We start from the raw sequence: 12,970 nt of genomic DNA, 5'->3' as shown, positions 1-12,970 counted from the left end.
GGCAGGCGTCTGTTACGGACGAAGAACACAGGTGCATTTTATTGATGGCATTTTGAATGCACAGAGATACCGTGATGAGATCCTGAGGCCCATTGTTGTGCCATACATCCAAGAACATCACCTCATGTTGCAGCAGGATAATACACGGCCCCATGTTGCAAGGATCTGTACACAATTCTTGGAAGCTGAAAATGTCCCAGTTCTTGCATGGCCGGCATACTCACCGGACATGTCACCCATTGAGCATGTTTGGGATGCTCTGGACCGGCGTATACGACAGCGTGTACCAGTTCCTGCCAATATCCAGCAACTTCGCACAGCCGTTGAAGAGGTGTGGACCAACATTCCACAGGCCACAATTGACAACCTGATCAACTCTATGCGAAGGAGATGTGTTGCACTGTATGAGGCAAATGGTGGTCACACCAGATACTGACTGGTATCCCCCCCAATAAAACAAAACTGCACCTTTCAGAGTGGCCTTTTATTGTGGACAGTCTAAGGCACACCTGTGCACTAATCATGGTGTCTAATCAGCATCTTGATATGGCACACCTGTGAGGTGGGATGGATTTTCTCAGCAAAGGAGAAGTGCTCACTATCACAGATTTAGACTGGTTTGTGAACAATAATTGAGGGAAATGGTGATATTGTGAATGTGGAAAAAGTTTTAGATCTTTGAGTTCATCTCATACAAAATGGGAGCAAAACCAAAAGTGTTGCGTTTATATTTTTGTTGAGTGTGTGTGTGTATATATATATATATGCGTCAAAATCTTTAAAAGTTTTCCATAAAAATCCAGTATGATGGAAAATTTTCTATGGCGCAAATTCCCATTATATGGCGCATTGAACTCAGTGTGACTGACTGACATGAATGGTACCTTGTATTTGAAAATCAGGCACACAGATCAAAGTTACTTGCATTAACACAACTGTGAATTTGACCTGTTGGTAGCACTAAACTCATTCAGCTGCACACATGACCTTGGCAAAAAAGATCTCTATGCCACATAAGTGTGCTGAATTACATTATACTTTTTAACCAGAGGGTTATAGGGGTTGCCATCGACTTCCAATTCAGAATAATACATAAGAAAAGGTCAAAACACGGTACGGCGCTTGTACTTGTTTCCCAGGAGAAATTAAGACAAATGAGGAGGAGATATGTCTGAGTGAGAGAGTACAGACAGGAATAACTTTCAAAATACATAAAAACTGACACCTCAGACACAGTCTAGGGAAGGATATTTTGTGATACAATGCAGTTATCATAATATCAATGAAATGTTATCATTGTGTATTGTAATATCTCTTATATAATGATGTCTGTATTACCTTTTTTGCAGTTCTGAGTGGTGGAGGTGTTTGAAGCGCTGTTGACTCCACTTTCCTCCTCTTCTTTGGGTTCCACCTTCAACTCTGGCTTTTTTTCATCTGTCTCCATTAGATCCTGCTGTGGCTCTGCTGCATCTGGTTCCTCCTTTACCAGCGGGGGTTTGGTTTCATCATCCTGCTATTTTAACATAACGTGGTTATCCAACCATCGTGTGAGAAATCACGATGGCAATTTCATGTATTAAACACGTTTACTTAAAAGAATAACATGCTCCAACCAGGGCAGTAAAAATAAGTTTAACTGGTGTCATTTCTTTTGTAAAACCTGTGAGCAGAAATGGCAGTATGTGGTGAACAGCTTCATATTAAAATTTCTGAAATCATGCAATTTAAACTCAAAGTGAAATCTAGTCTCTGCAACATAATTTCAATTTCTTTCTTTTTTTTCATTTATACAGTGCAAAGTCACAACAGAGTTGCCTCAAGGTGCTTCATACAAGTAAGGTCTAACCTTACTAACCCCCAGAGTAACAGTGTTAAAGAAAAAACTCCCTCTGAGGAAGAAACCTTAAGCAGACCAGACTCAAAGGGGTGGCCCTCTGCTTGGGCCATGCTACAGACATAAATTACAGAACAATTCACAAAACGAATATACAGGAAATGCTGTTGGTGCACAGGACAGGAGGGTCTCCAGCACAAATACCACACCCATTTCTGGATGGAGCTGCACCTTAGAGAGAAAAAAACAGAATCATGCATCAGAAAGACAAGAAATACAGTATAATTTGTCAGCATTAAACAACAAGAAAACCAGGAAATACTAAGGTGATCACCGGTCACTAGCTTCACTAAAAGACCCAAAATGTAAGTAAAGTTGAGACCACTGCACGCTCCGCTTCCGAATAAAATGAATTGAAAGAGTAAAAAAGTGTAGAACTATACTATGTCAGTATGCTAGCCATACGAAAGGGAAAATAAGTGTGTCTTAAGTCTGGTCTTGAAAGTCTCCACAGAATCGGACTGTTTTATTGACATTAACAAACAAACAAACAAAATAAATAAAAGTCAAGACAATGGTGTGCATAAGTATAAGCAGTCTTATGAATAACAACCCAATTATCACTTTTACAGACGGTTTTCATCAGAACTCAGGGGATAGACAAATTGAACATTTCTAGGTCACTGAGTATGGCTTGGACTCCATTTACATCAATCTTTAAGAAATACAAAGAGTATAGTACAGTACGATAAATCTGTCGATAAATCATCGATAGATCGATAAATCAAAAACTGAGTGACAGTGCAAGAAAGAGACTAGTGAGGAAAGCCACCAAGCTACCCAGACAACTCTGCAGAAGTTACAGGCTTCTGTGGTTATAACTGGAGAAACATCACACAGTGTCACTTTTAACTGTTCTACAAGTGTTCTACTTCTTCCAGTTATTCAGCTTCATGTACTGGCAGAGAGAGAAGGAATTTTAAAAATAAATATGTGAATTTTCAGCTGCAATGTGCCAGAAGGCATGTGGGAGATGCAAGCCTAGATTTGATGTCTTGTATGAAAGTACATCTCTGCTCCACTCCATTATGAAGCTGTGAGTGGTAATGCACCATTTCTCCAATAATAGCCACAAAAGCCAACTACTTCTCCCAAGTTGTCTTGGTGGCTTTCCTCACTAGTCACTCAGTTTTTAAGAACTGCCTTCTCCAGTCAGATTTATCACATAGCACCATACATGAATGTTTTAAAGATTGATGTAAATGAACTCCAAGACATATTCAGCGACTTGGAAATATCATTTTCATTTTAGTTATGTCCTGTTTTAGAGATTAGTTTTCACTGTGAGTTTAAAGGGCATTTTTGAAATTGAAACAGTTCAAGGGTTCACAAATTTTCAAGCACCAGTGTAATGAAAGAACAAAGTTATGCAAATAGAAAATTCTACTAAAAACCCTGTGCCTGATCATTAATGCTCACAAAATCATGTGCATACCTCCATTTTTATGTCTGTAGGCTTCTTTACAGAGTTGTCATCATCATCATCATCATCTTCATCTTTTACTTCAGGTTTAGCTTCAGTGCTCCTGTCAGGCAGGGCTTGCTGTGAGCTGAGCTCAGCCACAGAGCCTGGGGTGGGCACTTTGTTATCAACACTGGCTGCTCCCTGGGACAACTTGTAGGAAAGAAGGAAGCGATACTGTGACAACAATAATTCTCTGAACTAAATCTTGAGACACCATTTTGGTTTGATATCGCATTCAAAGAAGAGGTGGATCAAAGGATCAGTGAGATAACAATATAGACCTGCCAACCTTCATGGAAATCTTTTTTGTTTTCTTTTCTTTTGGGGTGGGGATCAGTTCATGTACATGTGTACACAGCAAACAGCATAAAATATACCCTGTATAGTTTGAGTTCCCCGATTTAATTTAAGTGAGCCACTTACAGCAGCTCTGGCCAGACTTTATCTTAGCTCTGGCACAGTCGTGCTGCTCAGCAGCTTGGCTGTTAGGGAACATCTTACTAAACCATGGTCCTGCACGATCAGTTATAATTATAATAATTGCAAATTGTCATCAGTGATGACGTTTGTGAACAGTAGGCTCCAGAATAGGGGTGTCATGATACAAAAAATTTAGTCGATACCAATACGTGAAATTACAAACACCAAAATTAATACTGTGGAGGAAAAACGAATAAAATAAAAACAGAGGTCAAAGAGATCATACAGAGATGTTTAGATAAAAAATATGCATTGTGTTAAGCTTTAATTTAACATTCACAAATAGTATTAACTAAATAAATGGTGGCCAAGCGGTTAAGTGCTCTTTTTTCAGTGCAGAAGGTTCCAAGTTGAAACCCATCGAATTTCTCCATGTAGTGTGGAGTTGCGTCAGCAAGGGCATCTGGTGTAAAATGTGCCAAATCAGTATGGAGTGGAAAAATAAGGGAGGTGCCAAAGGGACTATCTATCAATAAAATTGTGTGATCCAGGCATACAACAGATAAAGACAGTTAGTAAACAGCAGTTAGTAAAACTAAGCGCTAGTTGATTTGGAGTTTCTATATATATACAATAATGAATACAGCATCATTTGTTGAGAAGTCAAAAGAAATGAGTTTAACATGGCATTGAGCTACCCCCTGGTAGCTGTCAATTTTATTTTTTTTTATTACCAACAACAGCACTGCGTGGCAGAAAGTTGTCGAGGGCCAGTGTATGTGGTACCAAGGCGCTATGAACCTCTGGCTCATGACAGTCAGGCTCAGCAAATGCAAACGTCAGTGTTCATACAGCCCAGAGGCCAATATCAAGCTGTATCAATATCAATGCGAAGGAGATGTGTTGCACTGCATGAGGCAAATGGTGGTCACACCAGATACTGACTGGTATCCCCCCCAATAAAACAAAACTGCACCTTTCAGAGTGGCCTTTTATTGTGGGCAGTCTAAGGCACACCTGTGCACTAATCATGGTGTCTAATCAGCATCCTGATATGGCACACCTGTGAGGTGGGATGGATTATCTCAGCAAAGGAGAAGTGCTCACTACCACAGATTTAGACTGGTTTGTGAACAATATTTGAGGGAAATGGTGATATTGTGTATGTGGAAAAAGTTTTAGATCTTTGAGTTCATCTCATACAAAATGGGAGCAAAACCAAAAGTGTTGCGTTTATATTTTTGTTGAGTATATTTGCTTAATATGCGCATTAAAGGACATATCCTGATCAAAAATGACTCCAAGATTTCTCACAGTATTACTGGAGGTCAGGGTAATGCCATCCAGAGTAAGGATCTGGTTAGACACCATGTTTCTAAGATTTGTGGGGCCAAGTACAATAACTTCAGTTTTATCTGAATTTAAAAGCAGGAAATTAGAGGTCATCCATGTCTTTATGTCTGAAAGACATTCCTGCAGTTTAACTAATTGGTGTGTGTCCTCTGGCTTCATGGATAGATAAAGCTGGGTATCATCTGCGTAACAATGAAAATTTAAGCAATGCCGTCTAATAATACTGCCTAAGGGAAGCATGTATAAAGTGAATAAAATTGGTCCTAGCACAGAACCTTGTGGAACTCCATAATTAACCTTAGTCTGTGAAGAAGACTCCCCATTTACATGAACAAATTGTAATCTATTAGATAAATATGATTCAGACCACCGCAGCGCAGTGCCTTTAATACCTATGGCATGCTCTAATCTCTGTAATAAAATTTTATGGTCAACAGTATCAAAAGCAGCACTGAGGTCTAACAGGACAAGCACAGAGATGAGTCCACTGTCTGAGGCCATAAGAAGATCATTTGTAACATTCACTAATGCTGTTTCTGTACTATGATGAATTCTGAAACCTGACTGAAACTCTTCAAATAGACCATTCCTCTGCAGATGATCAGTTAGCTGTTTTACAACTACCCTTTCAAGAATTTTTGAGAGAAAAGGAAGGTTGGAGATTGGCCTATAATTAGCTAAGATAGCTGGGTCAGTGATGGCTTTTTAAGTAATGGTTTAATTACTGCCACCTTAAAAGCCTGTGGTACCATAGCCCAACTAATAAAGATAGATTGATCATATTAAGATCGAAGCATTAATTAACGGTAGGGCTTCTTGAGCAGCCTGGTAGGATGGGGTCTAATAGACATGTTGATGGTTTGGAAGAAGTGACTAATGAAAGTAACTCAGACAGAACAATCGGAGAGAAAGAGTCTAACCAAATACCAGCATTAACTGAAAGCAGTTGAACATAAAGATATGTCTTTGGGATGGTTTATGAATAATTTTTTCTCTAATAGTTAAAATTTTAATTGCAAAGAAAGTCATGAAGTCATTACTAGTTAAAGTTAAAGGGAATACTCGGCTCAATAGAGCTCTGACTCTTTGTCAGCCTGGCTACAGTGCTGAAAGAAACCTGGGGTTATCTTATTTTCTTCAATTAGTGAAGAATAAATAGTACGATGTCCTAGCTTTACGGAGGGCTTTTTTATAGAGCAACAGACTCTTTTTCCAGGCTAAAATGAAGATCTTCTAAATAGAGAGACGCCATTTTCCTCTCCAGCTTACGGGTTATTTGCTTAAGCTGCGAGTTTGTGGGTTATACCACGGAGTCAGGCACTTTGATTTAAGGCTCTCTTTTTCAGAGGAAGCTACAGCATCCAAAGTTGTGCTCAATGAGGATGTAAAGCTATTGATGAGATAATCTATCTCACTCACAGAGTTTAGGTAGCTACTCTGCACTGTGTTGGTATATGGCATTGAAGAACATAAAGAAGGAATTGTATCCTTAAACTTAGTTACAGTGCTTTCAGAAAGACTTCTACTGTAATGAAACTTATTCCCCACTGCTGGGTAGTCCATTAAAGTAAATGTTATTAAGAAATGATCAGACAAAAAGGGGTTTTCAGGGAATACTGTTAAGTCTTCAATTTCTATGCCATATGTCAGAACAAGATCTAAAGTGTGGCTAAGGTGGTGGGTGGGCTCATTTACATTTTGAGCGAAGCCAACTGAATCTAATAATAGATTAAATGCAGTGTTGAGGCTGTCATTCTCAGCATCTATGTGGATGTTAAAATCACCCACTATAATTATCTTATCTGAGCTAAGCACTAAGTCAGACAAAAGGTCTGAAAAATCACAAAGAAACTCACAGTAACGACCAGGTGGATGATAGATAATAAATAAAACTGGTTTTTGAGACTTCCAATTTGGATAGACAAGACTAAGAGTCAAGCTTTCAAATGAATTAAAGCTCTGTCTGGGTCTTTGATTAATTAATAAGCTGGAGTGGAAGATTGCTGCTAATCCTCCTCCTCGACCCGTGCTTCGAGCATTTTGACAGTTAGTGTGACTCGGGGGGTGTTGACTCATTTAAACTAACATATTCATCCTGCTGTAACCAGGTTTCTGTAAGGCAGAATACATCAATATGTTGATCAATTATTATATCATTTACTAACAGGGACTTAGAAGAAAGAGACCTAATATTTAATAAACCACATTTAAGTGTTTTAGTCTGTGGTGCAGTTGAAGGTGCTATATTATTTTTTCTTTTTGAATTTTTATGCTTAAATAGATTTTTGCTAATAAAATTGGCCAGATTTCTAGAGATGAGAGCTGCTCCATCCAAAGTGGGATGGATGCCGTCTCTCCTAACAAGACCAGGTTTTCCCCAGAAGCTTTGCCAATTATCTACATAGGTCAGGATGATATTACAAACTAATACATTGGATTAGCCAACACAGCTAATGGAACAACATTTACCCTATACTGTTAACATGAACTGAAACCTGCTCATCTCCAAACAGATCTGGATACGTCTTTAGGTGTTTCTGAGGCGCAGAGGTGCTTTTCAGGCAGAGCTGCCACACTGTGTGTCTCCGCATTTAAATGGATTTTATGTCAGAGGAGAAGACAAGGGGACATGGTACTATGAACGGTCAAATGTGTTCTTTTGCTTTTCAGCAGGCTACTGATTCTCATTGCTGTAGACTTGCATGTGGCACAACTGGCCAATAATTTAACTCAATCTAGTGTACTATGATGCCAAAACGCATGCCTGATACGAAACATGCATACAGGTTGGCAGGTCTGCTCACGTGACCAGATGTGACTTTTCATTGTGTTTCTCACCGGTGTGCTGGGATGCTGTGCCTGAACTGACGGGGGCTGCTGAATTTGGCTTGAAGGATCAGGTTGGGGTTGCTGGGGTGTGTGTGGCTGGGAATGGTCAAGTGGCGTGCCCATGTTTGAAGATGGACCAGGGAGATTACTGGGTATATGAGTTGGGGTAGTGGAAGGTCCACCTGTGGAGGCTGGAGTGGAAGGCTGCGGCTGCACGTGAGCTTGTGAAGGAGCATGGTGCTGCTGCAGCTGGTGTTGAGGCTGTAGGCTGACAGACGCATTGGGTGGAGGGGTGGTACCCATGGTAGGTGGTGCTGTGGGACCACAGGGCAGCTGAGGGCCAAGGGAGCCCAGTGCATTTAGAGGGAGGTTAGAGTTTTGAGACTGTGGGACACAAGGAGGACACACAGTTAGCACAGATACATTTACACATGACACACTATGCATATACAGTTGTATGTAAAGGTTTGGGCAACCCTGATGATTTCCATAATTTTTCTTTAGAAATTATTGGTTGTTTGGATCAGCAATTTCAGTTAAATATATCATATAGCCAGTGTTGCCACAGTTACTTTGAAAAAGTAATCCAATTACTGATTACTCCTTAAAAAAGTAACTTAGTTACTTTACTGATTACTCAATTGTAAAAGTAACTAAGTTAGATTACTAGTTACTTTTTTAGTTACTTTCCCCAGCTGCCGACAACAACCCACGTCAACATGACAATGATACCTGTTTTGCCAAAACTCACTTTATAGTCACCCTTTCTTGACTTCAATGAAAATAAATACTTGTTTTATAAAAAGTAAAATAAAGGACCTCTTCTTGACCTCATATTTAACTGTTGACAGCACTGAAACAGTAAAACTTGCAATTTCAAACCTACATTGTTTATAAATGTAACTATTAAATTCTAACATTTTTCTAACATTTAAATTCTCTCTAAACATTTTACTTGTCAAAATTATTATTATTTTAAGCAATATTAGTAGTTGTAGTAAAAAACGGCTTCAAAACTGGACCTCTAATCTAGGGGTGTTGTGGGGGAGGGGGGCACATCTTTGCCTCACGCCCCCATTCCATCTGGATTCGCCCCTGCTTTGGCATTTGAGCACAAAGAATGGATAACATTTATTTATGCAGAAAACAGGACCAGATTTCCAGGTAAGAAAGTTTTATTGCGTTTTCACATCATGTGGTCCTCAGAAAGAGTTTAGGTGCATTTGAGTGGAAAATAGTGTTAGTTGTTGATGCGTCGCGGAGGATCAGCTGTTTTTAACGAGACGATACGGAGCGGCTCAGCTCAGAATTCTAAATAAAGGAGGGAAAAAAGTATAAAAATGTCTTTGTAAAGCTCAGTGCAGGTGTGCTGATCACCGCGCTTTAAGAGGTGAGGACGAGTCGAGCAGCTGCAAAAAACCGTGGATGAAAAGCTCACAGCTCGCTGAAAGTGGGCAGTTCAGTCGAACCCCGACCCCCTGCCACAGACCAAGTTTAATGCTGCTATCGACCCACAATGAAAAATAATAGTAACGCACAGTGACATGGAGAAGTAACTTTAATCTGATTACTGATTTGGAAAGATTAACACGTTAGATTACTCGTTACTAAAAAAAGTGGTTAGATTAGAGTAACGCGTTACCGGCATCACTGCATATAGCAGACAAACATATTTTAGAAGTGAAATTACGTTTATAGGATTTACAGAGTGTGCAATAATAATAACTCTTTAAATAAAATTAAGTAGGTGCATAAATTTGGGCACCCCAACAGAAAAAAAAAAAAACCATCAATATTTAGTAGATCCTCTTTTTGCAGAAATAACAGCCTAAATGCTTCCTATAGCTTTCAATGAAAGTCTGGATTCTGGCTGAAGGTATTTTGGACCATTCTTCTTTACAAAATATCTCCAGTTCAGTCAGGTTTGTTGGTTTCAGAGCATGGACAGCCCGCTTAAAATCACACCACAGATTTTCAATAATATTCAGGTCTGGGTACTGTGATGGCCATTCCAGAAAGTTCTACTTGTTCCTCTGCATGAATGCCTTATTAGATTTTGAGCAGTGGTTAGAGTCGCTGTCTTGTTGAAAGATCCAGCCCCGGCGCAACTTCAACTTTGTCACTGATTTATGAACACTGTTCTCAAGAATCTGCTGATATTGACTGGAATCCATGAAAATTCAGTAAGGTATATCTTCTATTATACATTCCAAATCTAAGGTAGAACTCTACTAGTGTATACTAAGGTATATCTAAATATCTAAAGAAAAAAAAAAAAAAAAGAATAGACCCACTTAGGTTCCTGATCTTGAGAACTAGGGATGGTAGGTTTGTGACCATGTGACCCTCAACTTTAACAAGATTTGCAGTACTTGCACTGGCCACACAGCCCCACAAGCATGATGGAACCACCTCCAAATTTTACTGTAGGTAGCAAGTGTTTTTGTTGCTACCTACAATGCTGTGTTCTTTTTCAGCCATGCATACTGCCCCTTGTTATGTCCAAATAACTCAATTTTAGTTTAATCAGTCCACAGCACCTTATTCCAAAATGAAGCTGGCTTGTCCAAATGTGCTTTAGCATACCTCAAGCGACTCTGTTCGTGAAGTGTATGCAGAAAAGTCTTCCTCTGCATTACAGTATCTCTTTGTGCAAAGTGCGCTGTATAGTTGAACGGTGCACAGAGACACTATCTGCAGCAAGATCATGTTGTAGGTCTTTGGAGCAAGTCTGTGGGTTGACTATGACTGTTCTCACCATCCTTCGCTTCAGTTTATGTGAGATTTAGGGATGAAACGATTAGTCGAGTACCTCAAATAATTCAATTACAAAAAATTTTGAGGCAAATTCTGTGCCTCAAAGCTTCATTTAGCGTTGTAGTACATATGCCAGGCCTGTGTGTGGCGCTGTAACATCCCCAGAATAACAAACAGAAGAAGACTAGAGCATGGATGAGCCGTGTAAGCGCTACTTAAATTAGTACAAAAGCTACAGCTTTTCAACGCGACACACAGAGCACAGCAGTGTCTTTGTCTTTTATTATTATTTTTTAAACACAGTTTCATCCCGCTGCCTGCTCTCCGCTCTACATGGGGAGTGGCTATTCACGCGGCGGACGGTGGCTGCCTGTCTCTATCCGGTGTGAGCGGCTCAGCACTGCCCTCACACAGCTCCGTCCCGGCCACACTGACAAACAGTCTCTGGAAGCAGTCCAGTGTTTTGCTGAGTGTTTTGCTTTTTAATTTTCGCTTTTTTTGGGCAACACACAACGCTTCACAAACACGGTAACTCAAATAAAATAATAAATCTCACTAGGGCTGCAGCTATCGATTATTTTAGTAATTTTTTTTTCCACATTGCCACTTTGGGCCTTAACTAGTACTGTGGCTGTGGGCTTGCATTTCCTCACTATGTTCCTCACAGTGGAAACTGACAGCTGAAATTTCTGAGATAACTTTTTGTATCCTTCCCCTAAACCATGATGTTGAACAATCTTTGTTTTCAGGTCATTTGAGAGTTGTTTAGAGGCTCCCATGTTGCCACTCATTAGAAGAGATGCCAAGAGGGGAAACATTTGCACATGGCCACCTTAAATACCCTCATGATTGGATTCACCTGTGTAAGGAGGTCAAGGGTCAATGGCTTACCAAACCAATTTTGTGTTCCAATAATTAGTGCTAAATGTATTCAAATCAACAAACTGACAAGGGTGCCCAAATTTATGCACCTGCCCAATTTTGTTTAAATAATTATTGCACACTTTCTATAAAAACAAAAATACTAGAAACTTCATTTCACTTCTCAAATATCAATGTGTTTGTCTGCTATATGATATATTCAACTGAAATTTCTGATCCAGACAACCAATGATTTATAAAGGAAATCATGGAAATTATTTGGGGTGCCCAAACGTTTGCATACAACTGTAGCAGTCACCTACTGACCCAAATTGGGCATCAATGTGCAAAGAATACACTTATAAACACAGGGTCATAAAAAACAACAAAGCAACCCAACAACAATAATAACACCAATGAACAAACAAAACAACTAAAACAGAGTGAAGTCCAATACTATATTAAAAGCCACTGAAGAAAAGTGGGTTTTAAGACTGGTTTTAAAAATAGACGGTGAAGAGGCCTGTCTAATGTGCACAGGTAGATCATTCCAAATTTTTGGAACTACAACAGAAAATGCTTGATACCCTCTGAGCGTTCGCTTCGACCTTGGTACCTCAAGAAGCAGATGATCAGCTGAAGGGAGACATCTTGCAGGGGCGTAGGGGTGAAGAAGCTCAGAGAGGTAGGGCAGGGCAAGGCCATTTAAAGATTTAAAAACAAATAAAAGAATCTTAAAATGAACCGTAAAGCACACAGGCAGCCAGTGGAGGGAGGCCAGGATTGGTGTAATGTGCATTACAGTAGTCCATCTGAGCAGTATTGAAGGGTTGGATTACCGTTTCAAAGTGCTGATGTGTGAGAAAAGGCTTCACCTTAGCAAGAAGTCCAAGGTGAAAGAAACTAGACCTAACTACTACACTAATTTGGCGATCCAATTTAAAATCGCTGTCCATCCTAAAATACAAATTAGTAACAGTACTCTTCACATAAGCTGCCAATGGACCCAAATCAACAGGGGAGGGTACACAGGAGTTGCTAGGGTCAAACACAATCACCTCTGTTTTCTTATTAAAATTTAGGAAGTTTAAGGCCATCAAGGCCTTAATATCTTCAAGACATGACAGCAGGGGTTTGAGAGAAAAGGGATCACTTTTCCTTAGGGGGACATATATCTGGCTGCCATCAGCATAACAATGAAAACAACACCATGTTTTCTGAGGAGAGACCCTAGGGAAAGCATGTACAGGAGAAAAACAAGGGTCCTAAAATTGAACCCTGTGGGACCCCGTGTAAGAGTGAAGAAGAGGAGGATTCACAAACCCCAAGACCAATGGTCATAGTCCTGTCTGATAAGTAGGACATAAACCAGGTCCTAAATCAGGCTC

General features: G+C 39.8%; 1 protein-coding gene across 1 annotated transcript in view; it reads right to left on the bottom strand.

The window, feature by feature from the left end:
* The window catches only part of crebbpb (CREB binding protein b), a 144,525-nt gene that overhangs the window by 24,735 nt on the left and 106,820 nt on the right, over window positions 1-12,970 (bottom strand). Inside the window, 3 exon segments of the mRNA XM_034190327.1 lie at window positions 1,339-1,516; window positions 3,333-3,512; window positions 7,974-8,348. Coding sequence (XP_034046218.1) covers window positions 1,339-1,516; window positions 3,333-3,512; window positions 7,974-8,348 — 733 coding nt within the window.

The sequence above is a fragment of the Thalassophryne amazonica genome, chromosome 16, assembly GCF_902500255.1.
Source record: "Thalassophryne amazonica chromosome 16, fThaAma1.1, whole genome shotgun sequence".
Taxonomy (NCBI): Eukaryota; Metazoa; Chordata; class Actinopteri; order Batrachoidiformes; family Batrachoididae; genus Thalassophryne; species Thalassophryne amazonica.
This window is presented reverse-complemented; position numbering and strand designations above follow the sequence as displayed.